Source organism: Pteropus medius, unplaced genomic scaffold (genome assembly GCF_902729225.1).
Source record: "Pteropus medius unplaced genomic scaffold, Ma_sr-lr_union100, whole genome shotgun sequence".
Lineage (NCBI taxonomy): Eukaryota > Metazoa > Chordata > Mammalia > Chiroptera > Pteropodidae > Pteropus > Pteropus medius.
Window position 1 is genome coordinate 19,496,019 of NW_024344370.1, and position 27,051 is coordinate 19,523,069.

At 33.5% G+C, this 27,051-nt stretch overlaps 1 protein-coding gene across 12 annotated transcripts; it reads right to left on the bottom strand.

The window, feature by feature from the left end:
* ZNF711 (zinc finger protein 711) lies at positions 1 to 26,337 on the bottom strand. 12 transcript variants are annotated; one of them, XM_039870212.1, is made up of 11 exons: positions 26,089 to 26,337; positions 24,182 to 24,306; positions 22,994 to 23,250; positions 22,535 to 22,639; positions 16,296 to 16,844; positions 8,339 to 8,494; positions 7,526 to 7,660; positions 5,294 to 5,431; positions 4,420 to 4,464; positions 3,004 to 3,147; positions 1 to 2,680 (listed from the first exon to the last, which is right to left on the bottom strand). In XM_039870212.1, exons 4-11 carry the CDS (start codon positions 22,611 to 22,613, stop codon positions 1,503 to 1,505), a joined length of 2,424 nt encoding a protein of 807 aa, XP_039726146.1. In that variant the 5' UTR covers positions 22,614 to 22,639; positions 22,994 to 23,250; positions 24,182 to 24,306; positions 26,089 to 26,337; the 3' UTR covers positions 1 to 1,502. The 12 variants fall into 12 exon arrangements, with proteins under 12 accessions (XP_039726146.1, XP_039726141.1, XP_039726148.1 ...); XM_039870207.1 differs by having other exon boundaries at positions 16,296 to 16,856; XM_039870214.1 differs by having other exon boundaries at positions 22,989 to 23,250.
* Between the last annotated feature and the right edge of the window lie 714 nt (positions 26,338 to 27,051).

The window sequence follows — 27,051 nt, forward strand, 5'->3', positions numbered from 1 at the left end:
TTTGAAGTGCAATAAATGCTTTTTATTGTATGCTCATTTCAATGAGTAACATTTAGAAATAATAATCCCACGTAACAGTGACAATCTTATTTTACAGCGTGTACATCATTTACAGCCACATAACACACAAGTTTAGATTTTCCAAATTTAATATTCTGAAGTTAAGAAAGATAAAAAATTTCTTCTCAAGGAACTGATTCTTATTTGGTGCAAAAACAGAAAGGTGAACATTAGTTGAAACACAAAGCCACAATATAGCATGAAATAAAATTACATTTTAATTATGTTGAACAGCTGAGTGTAAACATGAAGCAACTAAAATTTAAAAGTACACATCATATGCATTACATTTATGAACAGGAGTTTCATTAAATTTCCCTAAACCAGCTTTTTATATTAAGCGCCATTTTGATTTGCAGCATGCTAACACAAAGCGTTGTTAAAGGGATGCATATTTTAAATTTATACACTGTAAACTGAATATCCACCTCCGAACTCTATTGGCAGCATAGCGTTTTGTTAAATACTGCATAAACACTGCTTCATATTGAAAATGCATGTTAATAACATGGTATATAGATTTTAAAAATCAAAAATTTCAATAATGACATAAAATTGCACCTTTAAACATTAGAGCAAGTAAGACTAGAACCATCATACTTGCTAAGACTGTCCTAAAAAAAACCCTCAAAACATTATATTTAAGAAAACTGTGTTCTCTCAATTTCATCTTTAGATCATTAAGAAATATAGTGCTAACTTTGCAACACTACTGTTGCATCCGTTTTAGAAAGCCATATTTGACGCAAATATACTTTTGTCATATATAGTATACTGAACAACAATCAACTCAAACATCAGAAAAAGGGGAACTTTAATCCATAGACTTCACCTTAAACTTCAGCATAGAATGCTGTATTTCAAACATCCTGTCCTGTGATCAAATATCAGCAGCTCTGAAATTCTTTTTAGTAGTACTGAATTAATCTAACCTGTTCTCTAGTGAAACTTATTTTAATGAATACACAAACTTTTGCCATTCTGGAATTCAATTTCCAGGTACCATATAAAAGGCTCAAAGACTAAATGACTGATGGATGACTGCATTTTATTTACTGCCCCCTTTCTAAAATGCATAAAAGTGAGGCTTGTTTGCCATAGCAAAGCATTGCTAATCTCCTCAACTATGCATGATCTTTTCAGAATCGTGTCTCTAGTATGATCAACCAAATAAAGTCATTGTCTTTGCTCTTCCCCTCTATAGTTTAATTATACATATACTCCTATTAAATAGACAATAAGGTTTTCTGCAACCATTCTATGGTGCTTCTTAAATTCTTTAATTTTCAAAGGGATCCCATCAATTCAAATATCTTAAGATCTTTAATACAAAGAATGTAAAGTTATGATATCAAGCTTTGTAACCAGATGAGTTTGTGAAATTTTCCTTCCATGTAGTGTATCATATTTTCCAACTAGCTTCATTCTTGATATTGGTCTTATTACATAAGTGCCTCCTTGTGGTGCCTCATGATATGCTGATTTTTTTCTGATGGTCTTCGGAATCCTTTCTTGCAGAATTCACACCTGTGTGGATAGTCTTTTGTATGTATTGATATCACATGCCGTTTAAAGCCAGATGCATCTGTAGTACTGTATTCACAATACTCACATTGGTAAATCTTCCTTCCAGTGTGGGTCTTCATATGCTTTTTGAGCTCGTTTTGTTGTCTGAACCCTCTCTTGCACCTTTTACACTTCAATGATTGATCCTTAGTATGAACTGAAAGGATATGACCACTAAGAATAAATGGATCTGATGTTTTAAAGTCACAGTGCCTACACTGATGAATCTTCCTACCCTTATGGATATCACTATGCTTTTTGAGCTCAGAAGGACGATGAAAACCTTTATCACAGACTTCACATTTGTGAGGAAAATCCTTAGTGTGGACAGATATAATGTGCCGCTTAAGGTCACTTGAGTTGGTGCTCTTGTGGTCACAATGAGGACACTGGTGTGTCTTATGTCCTTGAAACAAATCCAAATGGCGTTGAAGCTCTCTCTCATCACCAAACGCTTGGGGACAATGCTCACATTTATATGGCAAATTGTTACCATGCTTAGACTTAATGTGAGTTTTCAGATTTGATTGATCTGCACACCTGAAAACACAATACTGACACTGATATGGCTTCTCACCAGTATGGGTTCTCATATGTTTCTTGAGTTCAGAAGGATGTCGAAAGCCCTTCCCACACTCAACACAAACATGAGGAAAATTCTTGCTGTGAACAGCCAGGAGATGTCTGTTTAATAGTCCTTGTTCTGCAGTTTCATAGTCACAGTATTTGCACTTGTGCATCTTCGGCTCCTTGTCTCTTAGTATAAGTTTATTTGAACTCAGTGGACTAGCCTCTCTGTATCTTCGTGTGTATTCTGTAAATTCATGGGTTTTGTCAACTTTATTTATAAGCTTATGGCTTTCTAGGTGGTTATGGAAACTCACTTTTTTGTTAGTTGTAAAGTCACAATCTGTACACTGATATTTTTTTCTCATCAAATGATCAGGATGATTCTTCATGTGCCTTTTCAAGAATCCCCTGGATTTAAACTTTTTTGTGCAAATATGGCAAGGGTATACTGTCAGAGGCTGTCCATCAGGGCCTATTATAACAGCTAGATTAAAAAAAAATAATAATAATAAGGAAGTTGTGACGTTTGGCCAGACTCTTAAAGGATGTTACAACAAAAGTGCCAAAATTAGCTGACATTCACAATGTGAGTACTATACTAGTAGAATAAAATATAATAAGATAAAGTGCACATTAAAAGCAATTTATGATAAAGTAGCTCACTAAAAAAACCCAACTATTAAGATCAAACAGGTACATGGGAATAGAACTTTATTATAAACAACTGACGTTTTTCCTCTGGTTACTAAAACAACTTCCACATTTCAAATTATAAAATATTCATAAAGAAAAGTATTAGTATTTTACCTGTTTGCCACTGCCTTGTTTCTCCCCTTCTCCTCTTCTTGGCTTTTTGCTTAAGTACTTTATTTGTATTAATGCTATCACATATTTGAAGGTACTGTGCTGCTGTACTACTTCTGCTTTCTAATGTTGAGTCCAAAGTATTTCCTGGAAAAAAAATTGATACACAATTAAACTACCTCTATTTATACATTTTTGGTTTTTGTTGGATGAATTACTAGAGATGGCATGGCAATAACTTGCTATTATGGTACTAAATTTCACTTTGTGGTAGAAAATTTCACAATTTCTTCTTTTTACTCTCACACACACATATAAGCAAACACTTTAAACAGGCTATCATGTAAAATTAACTTTAAGATATCTCAATTTATTTATCCTAAAGGAATAAACTGACATGGTAAATTTAACATAATGATACTGAATTTTATGACCCTAAACAAAAATCTCACCATCAGATCAACTTCTCACCAATGAAGACTGATTAAAGAGATATAGCAAAGAAATATACATGTGTTAGTGAACCAATATAATCATGGTGACTATGTGTAATACATAAACAACAAATCTCTTGTATATATGCTTTGGGATAGTTTACTCAATGTAAAAAGTATTGACTGACTTTACGGGTTAAGATAGCTGTGACAAGCAATTTACCACAATTTCAATGGGATCAGTGTATACAGAATAAAGCATTTAATAACATTTCAGTTCTCACAAATCTGTTGTGTTATGCAATTTAATTTACAAATGTAGAACTAAAAAACTGTCTGTCTAGTTTATATGCTGTGATATATGACTCTAATCAATTCCTCTGAAATCTACATTTAAATTCAGTCAAAATACCCCCTAACAGTAGAAATGAACCAGTCAGATACTTTATCATGAGAAAAGTCTCCTTGCTTAAGAATATAAAGAATTTTCAACTATGGAATAACACTATATGGAGTGTATTAAAACTAAAAAAAATAAAATAAAATAAGCTGACACATGGGTCTTATGAAACAGTTACAGATATCTACTGGGTGCTATAAAAAAACTAGGAAACGGTTCTGTCCCAAAGAAGACATTAACAAATAGTTGATATTATATCATGGATTTTTATACTTCTGTCAATATGTTTATTTTATAATTTTTCCACAGCAGCCTTTTATGGTCCATGTGGTAAGTTGCCTGGTATTTGTATCTTGAGGTAAATGTAAAATAAATTGTATTAAAAGAATAACACATTAAGTCTGCATTTAGATTAATCAATTCCTAAAAGAAGCAAATTCCTATGTAACTAAATTGACAAAATATAACCAGGCAGGTAAGGGTCCAACAAATATGTCTGCACATACAAACTAATAACTCCTCATTTACCAAGCAGTATACAAAACTAGCTATTTAACTTACATCTCACATATAATGCTCTCTCACCTGATGCCTGACAATCTTCATACCTTCGTGAAACTCTTCTTTCATCTAAAAAAAAGACTAATTAAAAACTGATATACTGAGTATAATGATTACTAGTGGATCACATCTTAAGCTACAAAATCTTACTTTGATCACCATTTTTTGGATTAAAATATTTTTTAGTTGAGTTCTTCTATTCCAATAGATTAGATAATTTCACACATTGAAAATAAGGGCTGCTGTCAGCATCTCTGGAACTATTATCAAGAACCATCTTACTTTCTAAGTAAAAACTGGGTAGATATTTCTGCAGAGTTCCTTCAAAATTGAAGATGTTCAATAAATGACTGTTAAATGAACGAACCTTTAGAAAAACCAAGATAAATTAATCCAAATTTTTTTAAAGTAAAGGGTATACCTGGATCATCTTGTAGATTAAATAGGAATGAGATAAAAGAGGAAAAGAATAACTTGATAAATTTACCTTCCTTTATGTACTTTCTAGAAGTGCACACCTAGATTTCTGTTCCTTTTCAAAACCCCAAAATCTTGTTATTTGTGGTGTTACTATATGAAATAAGTTTTTCCAAAAGGAGAAGGGTCAATTTTCAAAGGCTATTCCTATTTTAGAAAAATAAAACTTTTTATGGCACTTATACAGGTAAGATTTAAAATAAATCCTACTTGAAAAACAATGCATTAAGCAAGGTTCATTTTAAATAACACAAGATATGTGGTAGGAAAATCATGTAACTAGAGATGAATCAGTCCACAGCAAAACATTTAATATTAGCCAACTCATAAGGGGGCATTAGCACAGCATATTTAATGATCTAAAGGCTGATCAAATAGTTATGTTATGCACTTATCAGGTGAAAAAATGCCAGTGTCCTACCATATGCCGCAGCCCAGACAACAGGGACAATTGTTTTATTAACATCAGAGTCATCAAGCTGAGTCTCAGAGAGAGAAGTTCTTTCCTCTTCCCCTACAATGACTTCCATGTAAACTTCATCTGCTATTTCAGCGCAACCTAAATTTTAGAAATAATTGCTTGTTTATAACCCCAAATATTTAATAAATGGGTACAAATTTCCAAACAATTTAAATCTTTCAACTTTCAAGATTTCAATTTGGTTAATTTGAAAGTTACATTAGGCACTCCGGAAGCTAGTGCCACTAGGAGACAATCATTTATCAAAATTTTTTCTCCTCTTACAATCCGTTCATATAAAAATGACTTTTAGATTATATAAAATGTGCGCTTGAAATATGCTGACTTATTTTACAGTCCATTGGGCATTACAACTTCATAAAAGGGTTGTATTTCATAATTCTGCCTGATAATTCTTTGGAACTCAGAAAGCATTTCCCATAGAATCAATACTATAAAAGTGGTCCATGCTATTTCCACATACTGTAACTTAAATGCAGTATTGTACATACAATGAAAAATAGCCAAAAATATTAGTAATGAAAAAATTTTTAAATAAAAACCATTAAAATCATATAGTGTGTGTGTGTGTGTATAAAATGTTGGTGCTCAACAATATGTGGACACCTTGAAGAGGCAGGATTTTCAGAGACTTTCACTGAGAAAAAAAAAACATTAAGTGAGACTCATTTTTAAAAATATAGTATTGATGTAAAAAAAAAAAAAGTAAACCTAAAAGGTCATAAGTACCTTTTAGGTTTACTAAAAGGTATTTTAGGTTTACTAAGGTATTTCATGTGAAATTATCTGTTTAGATTTAACATGTTAAATAGGAAATTGGCTTGAATTTATGTTTTTCCTTTGATTAACACACTGGGATCTTCTATTCACTACAGAAGAAATGTGGGGAAAATGTTGGAAAAAAGTGTTCCTCTTCTTCTAAGTTTCTGTTCTTTCAATTAACCAGAAAGAGACATTGGTCTAAGTTTTCCACATCCCCATGGAGTTCTGGAATCAGCTAACCTAAGCTTTAGTTTCCCACCTTCTACTGTGCCCCTTTACTGACCAATGACTAAAAACAATAAAAATAAAGAATTTAGAGACCAAATAGAAATGATTTCATTTAACTCTTTACTTTGCCAACCAAATCCTCTAGGCTTATTTGTTTCGATATCTTCAGTTGTGGTATATTATTCATGTTTGGGATTGGAATTCAGCTCCCCATGGCTTCTAAGGGAAGGAAATTTGAGGAGTGGGGATCAGAATGCATGGTAAGTACAGCTGAGTACTGTCAAGGTAATGCGCTTATGTGAAGGTTCTTGCCCTTCTACGGCAAAACAAAGTTTTGTTCTGTTTTGTTTTTGGTCTCAGCACGACAAGAAGACAGAAGCCTTATGGAAGGGCTGCATTCCTACATAGAGGTGAGGAGAAAGTAGGCAGAGTAAAATGTCTTCATAAGGAAATGGCAGGAAAGGAAATCTGAGAATCTTTTTTCACTCGGTGGTACTCCGCTTCAAGAAGTCTTAAGCAGCAACTATGTGGAAACCATCAAAGGCAACAATAAGTAAAGATCCTGGCAGCTTAAATTGGAAAAATACTTACTCAGCTAATCCCTCAGGAACCGAAGAACAACCAGTTAGTCCTTCCACTGCTAAATCCAGAAAGAGGCCAGCAGTGCTCACTACCATGTGGAAAGAACACTGGCAATAGAGCTAGACTGATAAGAAATCAAATCTTACCTTCCCCATTTAATATTAAAATGATCTTGGGTGATTACTTAACTTCCCTGAGCAATTTTCCTTGTATAAATCAGAGACAATACCACCTACCTCGGAGATGAGTTGTGAGAATTAAATAATAAACACGCAACATATCCATTAACACAAACAAAGTAGATTCTCAGTAATTGCCTGTACTTTGTGGGCTCTACTGAAGTCAGCAATGATATGCTGCTGATCTCTGTATCCCTAGTATCTTTGAGACATAGTATTTCATGTTTGCTGATTTAAATAATACATGTATATATGATTGATCAAAGGGACCCTTCCCTTTTAAATTAATTACAGCAAAGGGTCAGGCTTATTTTAGTGACCTTGGTTCCTATATAGTGTTTGTATCTCTGAGACTGAATTATTTTTTTAAAAGAATACATGATGGTTACTGATAAGTCACTACAGTGCCCTTTTTTCTTACTGATATCATCTTCTTGAGAAGAATCTTTAACTGCCATGTAAACCATCTTCTCCCGCTGCATTCGGCTCTGGTCAAGCACTCCAGCTACAGAATGTCCATTGGTGTACTCACTCTCTGTGACAATTTCTGTTCCGCCTTAGAAATTAAAACACATATCAAAATAGAGAAGTATAATGGAATAATTTCCTAAATTAATAAGTAGGATATATAAGAACTATTTTCCTTTAGAAAAATATTCCCCCCCAAATATCCCAATATAAATTTTTAAGTGCCAAGAGAATTTTCTAATAAATTACATTTTAACTTTTCAGTCATCACTGAGAAATAACAACAAATGGTAACATATCACATTTATATGCCAAGCACTGTAATAAGTCTTTTACATGTACTTATACATTTAATCTTCACAATAGGCCCGTGAGATAGTTACTGTCATTATGGCTGTTTTATGGAAAAGAAAACTGAGGCAGAAGGAGTTAAGTAACTCACCAAAGGCCATTCAGCTAAATGGCAGAACTAGGATAGAAATCCAAGCAACCTACCTCTAGCCTGCCCTTAAATACTCATTATAATTTCCTATTCTAAACCAAATCCTTTCTTATTTGTTTTGATATTTCAACATGTTTGAAAGAATCTAAGAATGACATATTCTGCATTCCTGCTATATACTCATATATAATTTTTAATATTCTATCCTCAAAAAACCTACAAAAATCTGCAAATTGATGACAATATTAGAAGACTTGCAGAAAAGATAAGAATAAGTTCTAATTTCTAACTATTACAGCAATAAACTAAGATTAGTCTTTGTACCTATTTCAACATCATCTTCAGCCTCAGCTTTAAATATATACACTTTTATTACTTCTGAACCGAATCCATCTTCTTTAACATCTTCTTGTGAACCATCACTGCCGATTTTTAATGGTGTGTTCCCCATATGCTCTAATTTTTCCCCAACATCATCCACTGTAAAATATAAAACAGAAACTATTTCAGCCAAAAAGTACCACTGACATTTAGTGAATGTTAAGCATAAGTGCAACATGAAATAATGCGTTAATCTCTGAACTCACTATATTCATATAATGACTTATTATGCCACAATTAAAAGTGGTATGTTTCATGAAAACACCAGTGTACAAGGTCAGATATACTACATGATCACGCTAATATAAAAAATCTATTCTCAGACTTCAATTTATATGTATGAAATATTTAATAACCATACATACAGCTTTAATAAAAATGGTTTGGGAAAAGATTAAATAATCTTCCATCACGCTCAACAAGTTAAATCCTAACATCAAAATTAATAACAGAAAATACATAGTACTCATAAAATAAGCTCACAGAAATAATTCCCAACTTAAATAGCAGTATTTTTTCAAGCCAATTAACATATGAAATCCTGAAGGATTTCATAAATTGGCTTTTTAGAAATCATTATAAAAATAAAATCTTAGTACTCTTAATATCCATTGAGTCAATGTAAAACAATTTCAAACCAGAAATTTTGTGTACTTCTAGATTTACCGTATACTTTACTTCAAAGTCATATACAAAGTTAAAGCAACAATATTTGAGAATATTACTTACATTTTGAGCATATTTAAAAAATATGATTCTCTAGCAACTCTAATACACAGAAATAAACATAGAGAGGCAGCCAAAATGGGGGAGACAAAGAAACATGGTGCATAAAAAAGAACACTACAAAGCTCCAGAAAAAGAACTAAACAAAATGGAGATGCAGACTTCAGAACACTAGTTTTAAGGATCTTCAATGATCTCAGTGAGAATTTCAACAAAGAGACAGGAAACATAAAACTGGAGATAGAAAAACAAAGAATCAGCCAGAAATAAAGAACATAATCACTAAAATAAAGAATACATTACAGGGAATCAACAGTAGATTACATGAAGCAGAAGATCAAATTAGCGATTTGGAAGATAAGGTAGCAGAAAACACTCAACCAAAAGAGCAAAAAGAAAAAAGAATCAGTGAACACGAGGATAGGTTGAGGGGCCTCTGGGGCAACATCAAGCATGTAAATATTCACATCACAGGGGTACCAAAAGAAGAGAGTAAGGAACTGAAAACCTATTTAAAAAAATAATGACAAAATTCCCCCAACCTGGTGAATGACATAGACATACAAACGCAGGAAGCAAAGAGTGTCCCAAACAAGATGAACTCAAAAAGGCCCACACCAAGACACATCATCACTAAAATGGCAAAGGTTAAAAACGAAAAGAGAATCTTAAAAGCAGCAAGAGAAAAGCAGTTAGTTACCTACAAGGGAGCTCTCATAAGACTGTCAGCTAATTTCTCAACAGAACTTTGCAGGCCAGAGAGATTGGTGAGAAACATTCATGAAAAGCAAGAACCTACAACCAAGATTCCTCTATGCAGAAGAGCTATCATTTAGACTTGAAGGACAGATAAAGTGTTTCCCAGACAAGAAAAAGCTAAAGGAGTTCATCAACACCAAACCAGTATTATAAGAAATGTTAGAGGATTAGAGGAACTTCTTTAAGAAAAAAAGATTAAAAATATGAATAATAAAATTGCAACAACTACATATCTATCAACACTTTCAATGTAAATAGATTAAATGCTCCAATCAGAAGACATAGGGTGGCTGAATGGATAAGAAAACAAGATCCTAACATGTTGCCTACAAGAGACTTACTTCAGATCAAAAGATACACACACACTGAAAGGGAGGGAAAAATATTTTTCATGCAAATGTAAACAAACGACAAAAAGCTGGGGTAGCTATACTTACATCAGACAAAATAGACTTTAAAACAAAAGCTATAACAAGAGACAAAGAAAGACCTAGTGATCCCACTTCTGGGTATTTATTCAAAGAAATCCAAAGCACTACTTCAAAGGGACATATGCATCCATATGTTCATTGCATTGATATTTACAATAGCCAAGATATGGAAGCAACCTGGGTGTCCATCGACAGATGAATGAAGAAGAGGTGGTATATATGGACAATGGTATATATGTACAATGGATTATTACTCAGCCATAGAAAAGAATGAGATCATGCCATCTACAACAAGATGGGTGGACCGAGAGGGTACTGTGCTGAATGGAGGAAGTCAAAGAAAGACAAATGTCACATGGTTTCACTTATCTGTGGAATCTAGAGAACAGAATAAAAGGACAAACAAAACAGAAACAGATTCATAGAACATTTTGATAGTTGCTGGATGGTTGCGGTGGTTAGGGAGATGGGTAAAGAGGGGAGGGGATTAAGAAGCACAAATTGGTAGTTACAAAATAGTCATGGGATGTAGAATAGAGCACGGGGGAATATAGTCAGTAGTATTGTAATAACTATATACAGTGTCAGATGGGTACTTTATTTATCGGGATGATCACTTTGTAAGTAATGTAAATGTCTAATCACTGTGTTGTACACCTGAAACTAATATAATACTATATGTCAACTGTAATTGAAAAAAAATTTTAATTGATTTTGCTATACAATCTTTAGAAATAACTTTGTTTCACATGAATACTATGCACAAACTATGCAATGAACATATTATTAAACTTTCTTCTTTGACCATAAATATGAAACAATATATTCCCCCAAATAGTATATGCTTATCAATTTTTTCAATACTTGTCCCTAAAGAAAACTCAAATGTAATCTAAATGAAAAATCTGTTCCTCCCTATTATATGTATGTCATAGTATCATATATGAAACAAAGTCCTGAAGCCTCTGACTACTTCTAAACAGTTTCGGAACTACTGAAAATTAAAAAGTCATTAACTCAGTACTCTTAAATACATTTTAGAAAGATCTAAATGAGTCGAAGTCTAGTTTCTCTACTTCAGTTTCAAATTTGATATACATTTTCAAAAATATTGCTTTGGACTTTCAAAATGGTGAAAAACAAATTTCAAAAATCTGTTTTACGATGCAAAGCTACTTTAACTTTATGATTAACTATAAATAATTTCATACTATTTAAGAGTTCAAATAGTTTACTGTCCATGAAAAAAATAAACTAAATATTTTTATTCATTCATAATCCCTAATTCTATTACTACATTTTCATTAAATATTTTTTTGGGCTATGGAACAGATTAAAATGAACAAAAAAAAAAGGTGATTAAATATCTGATATTGACTTAACAGGTTATTTTAAAATATGTTGAGTAAAACAAGAAAACAGAAAAAATTAAAAGAGGCAAGTTAAATCTTTAGGAAAAAAAGTAGTTTCTCATTCTTGAAAATAGAGACATAGGATATACATAAACTTCAAGTGTCCAAAATATGAATTTCTTAATTTAGAATAATTTATATTAAATTAGTGAAATCATAAAAATACCTTCATTTGATAAACAGAATTTTATTTTTACATGAATGGTTTAAAGTCATCACTGTTCCTTCTGAGATAAACTGAATTAAAAGTATAATTCACAAAATTAAAGTTCATAAAGTAGAATTCACATTATTTTGTCATATCTCAATAGTTTGCACCATAATTTTCACTTTAAGTACTGAAATTACTGTTGCTATTCTGATTCCATTTATACATTTACTTAAGGTCCACAGTTTAATGTATCCATTATTTTCTACTTAAATTCCTCAGAATAAGCAATTTTGAAATGTATTAACTACACTTGTTCTGTATTTTAAATTCATGGAAGATGATACTATTAAAATTTTAGTTTGCAGTTTTAATAGATAAACCATCGAGTTCAGGATTTGTTCTATATTCTTTGTTACATAAAGTACAAAGTTAACAAAGACTTAATAGGCAATCAACTGACTTTAGGAATAGATCCTTAAAGACTTTTTAAAAATGCAGATAATGGTCAAAATACCTCCAAATTCAGGCTTAAACTTTTTGTTTACTGTACAGCTTGCAATATTTAAGTCCCACAGTGTTGTTTCTCAACCCATATGCCATCGCAACTCGTAAATAAGCAGGTAATATTATATACACCACGAAATTCTACTGGTGCTAAATATAACATAAAAGAGTAAAGGCGCAATGTTTGCCAACACTACAAAATGCCAATGTTTAATATTCTTTTATAGCCCATTGGCACAATATGATTAAATTTCATTTTAGCAAAATGGATAACATTCCTTTTAAAAAACTAAGTAGGCTTTTTACTGTACCCTTTATGTTACCTAGCAAAATTATATGGTGGATATGACATTATCAATATAGAGTATATGATGTACCATACGAATGGGGTCAGGATATGCGTTAAAGGATTTGTATTTCATAATGCTGAAACAAACAAAAATTAGTAACATTTAATTACAAAGGTGTTCTACTCCCAGGTATATGCCCAAGAGATCTGAAAACATGTATCTGCAGAAAAACTTGCACATGAATGTTCATAGCAGCACTATGAATAATATCCAAAAAGTGGAAATAACCCAAATGTCCATCAACTGATAAATGGATATATAAAATATATATCCATATAATGAAATATTATAATAATATTATAATTATAATCAATAATAAAAAGGAATGAAGTATTGACATGTGCTACAATATGGATGATCCTTGAAAGCATTATGCTAAGTCAAAGAGGCCAGACACAAAAGGCCACATATAATTCCAGTTACATAAAATGTTTAGAATAGGCAAATCTATAGTGACAGAAATTGAACTAGTGGTTGCCTGGGGTCGGGTGAAGTGGGAAGGGTGAAGGGTGACTGATAAAGGGTATGAAGTTTCTTTCTGAGGTAAAGAAAAATTCTAAAATTGATGTGGTACAATTCTTTGAATATACTAAAAACCACTGAACTGTATACCTTAAATGGGTAAATTGTATGGCATGAAAATTATACCTCAACAAAGCTGTTATATTAAAAAAAAATACAATATGTTAACTTTTCTCTTTTACCCCTGAAACTGGTGAGGTTCATGAGATCTCTCATAGTGACCCTATCAAGATATTTTGCTTTATATACAAATATGTTCCTGAAATAACTATAAGCTGATTTTATAGGTCAATAAAAAATTTAAATGCATTATATTGGTTCATAATTATTTAAAGGAACCTCCCTCCTTCAGTGAAGCTTTTCATAAAAGAAATCATCACCTATAAAATGTCTTATGGGTGTGAGGTATTTTTAAAGAAAAACCTATCTAGGGTCACTTTATACAGATAAAGCTTTCCTATATTAATTGCCAAGTTACTTAGCACAACTGGCAAAGCCTAAGCATCTGCTAAGATAAAGAATTTGTGACGTTTTGCCTAAAAGTGGAAAAAACTCAGATGCACCTCACATATTGAGAGAAGACAAACCCTCTACCCCTTAAACTCAACTATTGACAATATTTCCTTACAGGATTACTCAGAGATTCAGGAACAAGACAAAGGTCTGTTTTAAGTCTTCAACTTTATCTCTTAGATATTTTGAAAATCTCTACCTTGAGGGAAAAAAACAGAGGACTTTTTAAAGTAACATTGATGCCTTTCAAGACAATTTATTCTCTAACACGTGAAAGGTTCAATGGCAAACAGAAACCAAGAGGTAAAGAAAATGAAGTAAAGATTAAGAGATGAAAAAAAAAAAAAGAAAAACTAAATCGAAATAGAATAAAATATATGAATATGGTAAGAAACAATACCTAGCCACAATTTGAATATTATAACTATTATAAAAATGGTCAAGGATCTGGATGGTGGGAAGACGGGTGATATAAAAAATGTTTAATTTTTGTATAACTATACATCTCATTTTCCACAATAAAAAAATAATTTGTTTTAAAGGATTTAAAAAAAATGTCGCTGTTTCTTTACCAATGATTAAGGCTTTAATTAATTCCCAGTCCAAATTTCTCTTTGAATGACCTGCAGCAGTTCCAATCTTATTCAAGCAATACAGTGTCCTTTATAATTTTCAGTCTAAATCTATTAGATTAGGACAGAGATCCTTTGCATTTGGTATACATATAAGGTAATATCAAGATAAATATTCTAAATGAAAATATTCTAGAAACTTTTTTTAAAAAATTCCTTTTGCAGAGTTAAATCATAGAAGATAAGGTATGACTATCCATAATACATATAATGTCTAAATTTTAGACCACTTTAATACCAAAGAGTTTAATCTGACAAGTGTCCCGTAAGGGTGAAGTGGGGAGGGCGAAAGGTGAATTTATTTTAGTACAGAAACACTACCAACTTTTGCCACATCATTTTATGTAACCATAACCATAAGTTGTTTTTTAATGTCAGGTTAAGATGTAAATATGGAATTGCTTTAATAATTCATCTCAATTTAATGAGGTAATAATGTTTGCACAGTCTTTTAGTGGCTTAAATCATTCCTTTAAAAATAAATATTCACCTTCCAAAGTGCTTATAGAGGAAAAAGTTAACACACTAGACTTCAGAAGCACATTTACAAATTAAATTAATCTAATTTATTTTTCACTTTAAATTCACTGATACACACATATAACATACAATCACTTTATACACACATACATATACTCTACCTGGCGATGCACTTCCCAATCAACTATTTCTTTTTATTTAAAAAAGGATAAAAATAACATATACACAAACAATGGAATATTAAGCAGCAATAAAAAATAATAATTTTTTGCCATTTGCGACAACATGAATGGATCTTGACTGTTATGATAAGTGAAGTAAGTCAGGCAAAGAAAGACAAATACCATATGGTTTTACTTACATACGGAATCTAAAAACAACAAAACCAGACTCATAGAAACAGAGACCAAATGGATAATTACCAGAGGGAAGAGGGTGGAGGGATAGATGAATAGGGGAAAGGGAATATAATCAGTAACATTGTGACAAGTTTACACAGTGGCAGATGATTGCAAGAATTAGCGGGATGATCACATCATAAGGTATAAAAATGTCAAATCACTATATTGTACACTTTAAACTAATATAATCAATATAAGATCGTATACCAACTATACTTAAATGAAAAAATAAATAATAATAAAAAAAGAACAAAGATCCTCCATGGAAAAGTCAAGTCTTTATCTAATTTTTACTACTTCTGGCACAATCCCTTCAAATTTTATAAATAGACATACCTCTTCAAGCTTCATCAATAATTTATCATTAAATTTTTATTATTATTGCTGTTCAGGCAAACCCACCACCTCAAATGAGAACAAGATATTTCTATCTTCCTTCTCCATATAGAATGTCTTGAGGACATTGTAAAGCAGTTTGAAATAAACACGTTACAGTATTTTTGCATGCAAATACACACATATTTATACAAACAGAACACTATAGAGAGAACTATAAAACACAATCTAGGTTTATGATTTGCTTCTCAAGTATTTAACAAAATACCTAATTACACATTTCTTAACATTATTCTTAAATTCCCAAGTAAAATTGAACTGACAAACCCAGTACCTGCCGTATTTAAAAAGCAGTGGTCGCATAAAATAAACTTGCCATTTTGAAATATGTATATTTGCCATTAAAATTTTGTATCAGTTAATCTTCTTATTGAACCTTCCAAATCTGTATTTCTGTTCTAAGATATTAATAAATTGCATTATTTTACTTCATTCTGGGAATGAACTTTCACTAAATTAAAAATTTGAACAAGTTTTAAAAAGCATCTCAACACAACTTTGAAAAGTCATTTTTCAAAAAGATTACCCCCTTGACTTTCATTAAATAGATCTCCATCCCAGAAAACCTTTCTAGGTTATATAAAAATCAATCCAAGTAATTATGGACTTTATGTTTCACTTACAAGATATCATTAAGTAGTCTTCAGAAGTGCTCTTGACATCATCGTCATCATCATCATCATCTTCGGTTTTAATAGTAACTGTAGAACCAGGAATACCACCAGCTGCTTGAATCACAGTTTCTGTATCTGAATTAGTTACAAGAACCTCCTCTGATACCATTGTTGGAGAGTCAACTCCTGAAACACAATCTTGGACCACATGTTCTAAGTGTCCATCAGGACCAGTGACAAGGTCAGCCACAAAAACCTGCTCAGGTACTCTAACAGTTTCTGTAATTAGCTCAGAAGTCAAGATGTGATCACCATCATCTTCCTCTAAATCTTCTTCAATGGCAACATCAGCTTCAAGTACAGCTTCAGGAACAATTACACCTTCTGTTACTACATCAGTCTCGGTGATGATATCAGGCCCATGGACAACTTCAGCTGCAAGGCCATGATCAAGAGTTATCCCATCATCTGTGACAACATCAGAAACTAATACAGCCTCAGGCACTGAAACAACAATATGGTCTCCATCGATATGTGCAGTACCAGCCATTCCAGCCACTATAATACAAACAATTATCCAAAAAAGCAAAGTTATTTTATTAATTAAAAATACTGTACTTAACATATCAGATGACATAAAGTAATTTAAGTATGAAATAGTCTTGTGAGGTCTGTAGTCTAGTTAACAGTAATGCACCGATGTTAATTTCCTCATTTTGATATTGTACTGCAGTTACATAAGATGTCACCATTAGAAGAAGAGGAGTAAAGGGTACACGGGACCCTATGTACTATTTTTCCTACTTCCTGTGAGTCTAGCATTTCAAAACTTAAAATAAAAAGGACACACAAACATAAAAGAGTGCTAACATGTTCAATTAATAATAAGACAAGCTTAATACATTATAAAATATATATTATAAGCTCATAAATCCCTGAACTTCTTTAACTTACAAGAATTACTATATTCTTTCAACATCTGAATTATGGGGAAAAAACAAACCCATTTTAGACAAAGATCTGGTTTGATTTTAAAAATCATACATATGGACTCCAAATTGTATTAAATTCTAAATTAGTAAATCTGCAGGAACAAAGCTTAATATAATGTTTTTCTTGAGCATCATGGTAAACACCAATTCATAATTCCCTTGTAATATTTTGAGTGTAAAAATCTCTTCATGAGGAACTCTGTTAAATTCTGCTTCCCTGAGGTGGTACAGTGAACAACTTAACAGAGTTTGTAGACGAGGTGATAATAAAATTATCTACACAAAATAATCCAGTACAAAGCCTTTTCCACATGATGATCACTTTCTATAAAGTAATACCTGAAAGAGTGCTATTTGCTATACAGTGTTCACTATTATTAACCAATTTATTATGGAAGTTAGTTAACAAGTTAGGATGGAGGCCAATGGACACTGTTAATACCTTAACCCATCAAAAAATAAAGTGAGAAGAGAAAGCTGCCTGTCAGGATTATCTTCCTTTCAATCCTTTTGTATCCTTCTTACCATTCTCAAAGCCTCACCTAAACCACCATATTACTCCCCACCCCCAAAATGTGGCCTCAATCTTGAAAATCTGGTAGACTAAGGGAATATATATATACATACAATTAGTACTTTCTATTCACTTATTATTCCACTGGCCATTTCCGAGAATGAGAGGGGAATTCCATATTTAGCATTCAACCAACTGGAAATAGGGTTTTTAGCAAGAAAAAATTAAATGTTAAGCCTATAAAATTTACAGAATTGGAATTACATGTACATAAACAATAAAATTAGTATTTTATAAAATATTTTCACAAGTCAGATTTAAAATATGGGAAATTCCATTTATTTTAGAGCTCTGTTGGAGGTTACTTTGGTTCCTGAGAGGACACTAGGGAAGGATGGAATATGCTACTGCTGGCCTGGTTCAGATTAACCTGGTTGAGAAGATTCTAAAAAGATGGAATAAAGTGTTTTTCAGTTCACCTAGCCTCTACTCTAGTAGGAACTTACAGGTCAAACTAAATCAGAATTAAACTAAAATAAATCCAAATATGCTTGTTTATACTGAACTAAATAACCTCACAGATCCTAGACCAATAATTGATGAGTTCTCCACAGGGATTACTCAGACCAAGATTCAATGTCTCCTATGAAATCTTGCTCTTTCTTCTTATAGCTCATCTGTTAGATTCCACTGAATTTCTAAACAAAGAGACTTATTCAGCTATACACAAAGGTATATTTATTGAGCACTGACTATGCACCAAACGACCTACTAATACTTTTACATATATTATCCCATTTAAGTCTCAGAACAACTGTACAACAAGGTGAGTTGTTATTTTACCCATTTTAGATATGAAGTAACTATGGTTTAGGGAGATTAAATAGGCTTGTCCAAGGCTCAAGCTGGGAACTGAACTCATTGTTTGACTCCAGACCTGATTTTTTTTCCTACCAGTTAAAAAAGAATAGAATTTATTTACTCTAACGACCGTTTTAGAGATTTATAGGGTTAACCACTACTAAAGAAATAGTTTGAAAAGGAGTGAAAAGACCTATCTTACAGTCACTTATTTAAATTTTAAAGCATTTAGTAAGCAGCATTAAGTGGCATTAAAAATTTATCTCACTAGGCAGCAAATTATAAGCAGTAAGACAAAAATCATGTAGAAAGTGTGAAATCAAATAGATACCAGATAACAATAAAAAACAAGTCATCATTTCAAACATTTTCCATTTTACTAAAGTTATTTCATTTAAACGTGAATACCTAGAATTTCACCAGAGTAGTAGTATAAAGTTTGGTGTTTGTCAGGTCTGCCTTGGGCTGTTTTGCTATTTAAGTCCCAAAGCAACACAGACTTTCTACAGCAATAAAATCTTAAACAACTATTAAATTTAATGGCACAGATTCCAAAGACAACCATTACACTGAGACCTGAGTAAGGTTATTAGATAATGTTGTAAATTTTAAAATTTCAAATATCCTTCCATAAAATGGGTCTAATGAATTTCTGAATTAAATTCATGTTTCAGATTCTTAGCCATTCTATCCCAACCAAGAATCATAGAATTTAGAGATTTCGTGTCACAAAATATATTTACTTGGTTATCTCTACCTATATATGCTAAACTCTATTTCACAAATATCATTAATTAATGGGGTTACAAATATCTAAGATTTTATGTTAGCAGAAATTTAAAGAGAATGTATTTGAAATTTTAGAATTTAGAGAGTTTAATGGCAGGGAAGAAACTATGCACAGAAGGACTGCTTTCAGAAAGAAACCTAAATTACCAGGGCTAAAATTTCTTTGTCAAAAATCCTCCCAATAAAGGTCCCTTTAGGTTTAGACCTGTTTGATACCTTTGCATTTCTTAAAATATCATACAAAAGTATAACATTTATGCATGAAATTGAGCTTGGAACTGCACATCAAAAAAATATAGAGCACCTGCCTTCTAAGATTTCAGACTTACCAAGGAAAAATGGAAACCTAACCTATACTCAGATCAACATCATTCCTGAACACAAATGAGTGAACATTACCCTTATTAGCTCTTTCTGATCTAACTGGATAATCAACAAAATAATTTAACCAAAAATGTAAAAACAATTTAGTTGCCATCTACTTGTCTATATTTAAAGGAGTATAAAAATTAAATTAAAAAATAATTTAAAAAGAATGCCTCCTTTCAAAAACCACAAACTACTACTAGGTAGCTGAATCATAAACACTTGTATAACAAAAAACTGTGGCTTTAAATTTTTTCTGGTATAAATAAGTTGATTTACTCTATTAAATTCATTTAGAAAGGGTTTTAAATTAAAAATCTGGAAGTAGTTCTCAATTTTTTCCATTTTATTAATCACAATAAGACAGGGGATAGTGAATGAAAATTTTGCCTTCTATCCCATAACATGTTTACATGAGTATAACTGTGTCTACATATGTATGTATGTGCATTCTCCCCAATTCAAATGAAAGGTACTCCAAGAAGATGTGCTGTTTACTCTGTGGCTTCAGGTACACCTTAGCACATCACCATATGTTTCCAAGGGCACTTACACTCCAGTCTAAGATGCAAAGCTTTAGGTTAAACAGAAAAGCATTAAAACACAAATGAATTAAAAATATTTCAACAACTCAATTGTCTGTTAATTGATGAATGGATAAACTAAATGTAGTTTTTATCTTTGCAGTGGAATATTATTTGTTAGTAAAAAGGAATGGAATACTGATACATGCTACAACATGGATGAAACTCGAAAACATCATACTGATTGAAAGAAGCCAGACACAAAAGGCCACATGTGGTACAATTCCACTTATTTGAAATATCCAGAATAGGTAAATCCATAAGCAGAAAGATTAGTGGTTGCCTAAGTCTAGGGGTAAGGTGGTAGGGAGTGACTGCTTATGAGTATGAGGTTTATTTTTACGATGACTAAATGTTCTAAAATTAGGTAGTGGTGATGGCTGCAGAACTTTGTGATTATACTAAAACCCGCTGAATTATATTCTTTCACATTGGTGAATCACATGGTACGTTAATTACATTGCAATAAAAATACAACAAAAAGAATATACATAAAAATATTTCAATATGCATGTTTTACTTCTCTAGCAGCTAAAAAGAAATGAAGTATTAGATATAATAAGGGATTAAACCTCAAAACATTGAGGAATGATGAAAAGGAAGGTAAGAGGAATACCTAATATTCACCAGCACCAATCAGACATTTTTTTTCCCAATTTTTGAAAGGAATCACGCTTTACTTGTTAACAGGCAACTTCTTCAGGATTGAAGAGGGGTCTGGCATGTTACCAAATTTTACAGAGTAGGTAACATTTTGTATTAAATGGAGAAAATACTGTATATCTTCCATTTAAAAATATCTTAATATTTTTTAAAGGTAAAAAATTAAAGTTGACATTTCAACCAAAACTTAACACATTGAAGTTCAAACGTTCCAATATTTAAAAAACAATCTCTAGCAAAGAATTCACAAGATTTGTGAAATCTCTTACTCTGCAGCAACTTTGTCCTTCTAGAATTTATTCCTGTACTTTTTTTTTTTTTCACTCCAAATCACTTCTAAGTCATCCATAATCAACACAACTCACTTCTGGCTCTTAGTAGAATAAATCCATGATTTCTTTCTATTTCATCAATTTAATCTTCAACTAACACACTATACCTTTATTCACCAGGCAGAAACGTCAAGGAATCAAAGAATTGGAAAGGACCTTAAATGTTATCTAGTCTGACCCCCTTGTAAAAGCGAATTAAGTAATTTGCCCGTTTACACAGATAGTTAATAAACTGCCACAGCTAGTATCCGATTTTTCTGACTCTCATTACTTCAGACTTTACGACAGGGGACAATTCAAATGTAATGAAGTTCAAGTGTAAATGAAAACACTACAGTGGCATTTTCTTAATTGAGCAAAGAATCCCCATCCTTAATTTCAATTTTGGTAATTCCATAATACTTCATGTCTTCTCTTTACTTTTTATCCCAATTTACCATTTGTCTTTTGTACTCTCATATGCTCACGCTGATCTTTTCTTCAATTCTTATCACCCTATCCCCTGCCTCTTATACTTCAGATACTTGTCTCTTCTATAATTCAGATCGACCCTGCCCAAATTCAGTTTCTTTGTGGACTGTCAATGGATTCTTAGCATCTTCATCCAAATGACTACTGTTAAGAAGCTCCTGAAAAACGGCCACAAAAGTAGGGAATATATATATTTTTTTAAAGTAATGCTATTAGTAACAACTTTCTGAGAATATAGTAATGGAATATAATAAATCGCCTAATGCATAATTTTCCTATATCACTATATAAGCATCTTTTTAAAAATGACTGAAGTACTTCCTTTTTCAGCTTTATTAACGATTCAACTTAAAATGTATTTTAGAAAGCTAGTTTAATATTTCCTAGATGTGAGAACTGATAGTTATTTATGCAAATTGAGTTTTACACTCCCAATGACATATTACCACTATATTCCAAGTTTCTTACCTCAATCTTCCCACAAAATTTTAAAAATTATTTTAAGCAGACTATATACATATAGCTTTACCTTAAGGAAATAAACCCTGCAAACATATTTTCCTAGCAAAAGAACAGTTTTTTTCATTCTCTCTCCTTCCTCAATGTAGTTTTGATATTTAGTTTGTTATGACTTTTAAAAAAAGAAAGAAAAAATACAACAAAGAAAATGCTTTACCAAAATCCTGCATAATCATGGTATGGGCCATTCTAGAGTCTGATGTGTGCAATCCAAGACTTCCTCCACCTGAATCCATACTTAGCAAAGTTCATTCACATATCTCTGTAAAAGAAATGATTTTTAAAACAGTTTAAATACATTTAGGCCAGTTAGTTGTTTTGAGAATAGAAATGCAATTGAAAATATGCCTCTCAACCAGGTGTGCAAATCTCATTACAAAGAAAAACAAAACAAAAACTTTGATTAAATGTTTTATGTGACAACCATAAATAAAAGAAGGGAAGTTAACCAAAGGTAATGGAGAATAAGACACAGTTAAGGGTGATGAGCAATAGGGAAGTGATAGAAGCAAGCAAAAGAACAAAAACTGTAACACTGAGGTTCCAGTTAAAACATGTTATAAAAGCAGAAGAAAAATAACAAGTGACAGACAATAGTTGGATAGTTATACGTTACTAGAGGACTCAGGTGTCTAGCATTAGTGAATTTCATTCGGTGGCTCTCATCCATTTCTTCGAGACCCAGATCAGCCCTGCAGCGGAGCTCTGGAGATAAACTTGTGTTTCACCACTGGTTCCCGGGGTTCTACTTATAATGTAAAATGTTCTATCCCAGTTTCCCTGGAGTTCTTTGAGTCAGTAAGGACTTCCGAGCTCACTCTACTATATTCTCTTGTTTCACAGTTTTGAGGACTCATGAAACATGACTGCTTCCTAAATATGGTAGAGATAAGATCAATCACATACCAACATTTAGCAAAATAGTTTCTTCCAGAAGAATATTGTTTACTTGTAATTGTATAACAGATCTTTTTTCCATTAATGATTAAGAAAGTCATGCTAGCTTCATGCTCATTTTGAAAGCAAGGGCTCAACATATTTCATTCAGTTCAAATGACTTATCCTATATCTAAGATGACCAGATAATATAGAACCGAAAGTTAGATGGCTGTCACTCAGCATATTTCTTACAATTACACATCTGCATTTCCCTTTCAAACATAAGTAAATCAATCAAAAAAAATCTGCCAATTTTATAAAACATTTATCTCATTTTTAGATAGGAATGTTTAATAAACAGAGTTATATTGCACAAAAGATGAGATGACATCACTAATGAAAGTTTTAGAAAGCTGCCATGTAAAACAACTTTATCTATCCTTAAGTACAGGAGATAACTAAGATTCTCCCTGCACTCTGCCTTAAAGTTCTATAGGTGTGCAGGAGGCAGGATTGTCTAACAGAGTAACCTCTATCAACATTTGAGTCATGTGTATAAAAATCCTACAGCAGTAGGTGACATTTCTGTGTATCAAACGATTCAGACAAAATTATTTTACATTTTATATATGAACAAAATTACAAGGTTTTAGAAATTCTTAGCTTTATCTTTTTTCAAATACCACATTGTTTTCTGCCTTCAAAATGAAGTCGAGAGTTCACAATAAACTACCTGTGTTCAGAGATAAATTAAAATGCCATAAGGACTTATGTTTAACATTAAAAATAGTACTATTTCAACTTTAATTATAGTAATTACATTCTTGATCACAAAACTAATAGAACAATTATAAAGGTCTTAAAAACGTTTTAAACACTTAATTTTGTTTAGTTACTGAATAAAACACTGTAATTTCTTAATCACCTTAATATAGTGTCTTGAAGAATTTGTAGATTTTCTTACATATTGTAAAATAAAATCTGCAGCAATTTCGTTTTTATTTTTCCTTCTGAACTATGTTATTTTCTTTGGAAAAATGTTCTCTTTACCTATTGTAAAAATACATTTAAAATTAGATATTTTAAAACATTTTAAACCAAATCTCTTAAACAAACTAAGAATTTTTCTTTACACATATTTATTTTATTCTTTACACTTTTAATGTGCAGGGTGAAGTTGAGAAGAGATCATATGCTCAAATCTGTTAATCTAAAAAGCAACCAATAGAAACAGCTATCTATTATGATATAAGCAACATTATTACACTTAGAATTGGACTGCTTGATTACACCAAAATTTTCTCTAAAGCACATTTTAAAAATTACTAGCAACACCGTATTTTGGAAAATGAAAGAGAACCAAGGGTAAGTTTTATCTTTGCCAAATCCAGAGAAAAATCTGCACTAGAGCTCAGTGAAGCGTAAAAATTTGAACACAGTGGAACTACTATGGAAAGTATCACACTACGAATTCCAAATAAATAAATTGGAGCATCTTTTCTTCCCATATAGGACGTTTCAATAAAATCAATAATAAATGAAGTATGAGAACGGCAGCGTAAGTATTCAATAGCCAATAGAAATAGCTCAGCTTCTAGGTCTTCTCAGGAGTCTATCTCACATTCTTTATTGTATGGAGGTTACCACCAAGTAAGCTTCAAGTAAACATCTTTCCAGCAATGCACGGGGAGCAGAAATCTCTCTCCTCTTCTCTTTCTCTTCTCTCTCTCTCTCTCTCACTCACACACACACACACACACACGCACACACACACACTCTTTACTCTCAGTCTCTCCTTTATCTCCTTTAAACATAGCTCATTCAGGACCCAGCTTCTAGGTGATGTAAATAGGGTAAGGGATGGAAGAGAAATCCTGAGGCAGCAGAGCAAGAGAATGCGAAAGTAGTATTTGCAGATATAGGAGACAAAGGAACCCTGGCAAGAGCAGTATTGCTGCTTTGGACGCAACCCTCTTCCCGCATAAGTCTCCCTTTCCCAAGACCATGCCAAGTTTCAATCATTTCGAGCAGAACACACACACGTGCCCTCTCATATATTACCCATCTGACCGGATCTTAAATCGAACAAGAGAACCTTCGCTGTGGAAAGGCGGAGAGCCAAGAGACAAGAATACCCTTTCCCCTCCTCCTTCCTCTCACTTGGCGCAGCGGTCGAGACCGCTGCTACCTTCGCTGTGCTGCCCAACCCCTGAATCTTCCTACCGCTCCCTCTGCCTGGCTACATGGGAGACGGCTGGGAACCAAAATGGTGGTGTTTCAGCGGAGGCGACACTTGCCGCACACGCCCTCCGGCTCTGACGGCTCCCTATCCCCTAAAATGCCCGATTTGGTGCCACCTCCACGCAAACGCCACCATCCCTCGCGCATTCCAAGGTTACTAGTCGCGGGGGCGGGGGCTGGGGAGGGGTGGCCGAGCGAGTGAAAGGAATATGGGGTAAATCGCAGAAAGAAACCAGGAACGTCGCATTCTTCACTACACTGTTTTGTTTTCCGCCATTTTCCCGTCGCCCTAAACTACCGACGGCCTCAACGACGGCTCTCACCCCCAGGGTCTCTGGCCTACGGGAAGAAGAGGTCGGCTGAGGAGGACACATTTACTTCCCTCAATCCCTCCGGCCCTCAGCCGCAGCCGAGGACAAAAACTGTGAGCCCGAGGGGGAGGGAAAGCTTAGAGACTAGACGCCACTTCCATTGTTCCCTTCTCCCTACACCACACGCTGGGTGTGAGCCTCTCCTCTCCTCTCCTCACAGGAGCGACACTGAGCGCAGCGGACCCAAGTCCCTCCACTTTCTCCTCCAGAGTCTCCTTACCTGCTGCCGCTGCCACTGCCGCTAGCGCCGCCACCGCCGCTAGGATTCTGACCGCGCTCCGGATTTCTGCGGGGGGCGGCAGCTATGGATCCGTACGGTCCTCGCATTCGGGTTTCCGAGGTTCCGCAGCCCGAACCAATCACAAGCTACTCTGCGTCTGGGAAGCGCGCCGCCTTGTCTTCCTTTATAACGCTGCTGACTTGCTGAGGTTGCATTACGTCACACTACCAGTGCTGCAGGGTAGGGGGCCAGAGGGGGTGCGCGCGCAGGCGCGCGCGCGCGGGAGCTCTGGAAGCCCGCGCTGGGTTTGTGCTTAGAGACCCAGCGGACTGAACAGTGGGGGCTGCAGCGCCAGGCGAGTCCAAATGCGCAATCCTTGATCTTGGCGCGCCTGTAAGGAGTTTCTGTGGGAAGATTTTCCGTTTTCCAGGTTTCCCAAGAGAGAGGAAGAGGGGGAGGGGGAATCAATGTCTGAATGGCCACTCACTGAATCTCTAATAGATGTTGAACGACGTTAAAAAAATCGGCCCTACCCTCGAGGATTTGACCAATTAAGGCCAACCAGAGGATAAGAGGGTATGCCTCTCCCCAGTAAAACCTGTGTGTATTTTGCAGTTTCCCTCCCTCCCTTCATTCTTTTTATATACCGTAATGGTAGACAAGTAAAGAAGAAAGAGTGAAGAAAGGCATAGAAAGGGAAGGTGAACAAGGGACCTAAATAAAGTGAACACTAAATATCTCTTGAATATGTCACCTTCAACTTGTGTCTGCACAAAATGGGAGAACAGTGAGAAAGTCAGTGGTGATGGGTGGGGAAAAAGTGATGAGATGTGAATAAAAGGTTCCATTTGCAAAGGTCCTTATACTGTATTCTGAAATTTTAGCTCTAGTACTATGAGCATTTGGAATGAATAGCAGCGTTTTAAGCAGTGCCTAAGTAATTTGAATATCTTAAAAATAAAA

Excerpts from the sequence above, each read along its gene's own strand:
- ZNF711 (XM_039870211.1), bottom strand. The coding sequence starts at position 22,613 with ATGGATTCAGGTGGAGGAAGTCTTGGATTGCACACATCAGACTCTAGA. Across the intron at positions 16,857-22,534 it reads CATGATTATGCAGGATTTTG|TTTGTATTATAGTGGCTGGA; the intron begins GTAAAGCATTTT and ends TTTGGATAATTG. Across the intron at positions 7,661-8,338 it reads TGAAGATGATGTTGAAATAG|GCGGAACAGAAATTGTCACA; the intron begins GTACAAAGACTA and ends TTAATTTCTAAG.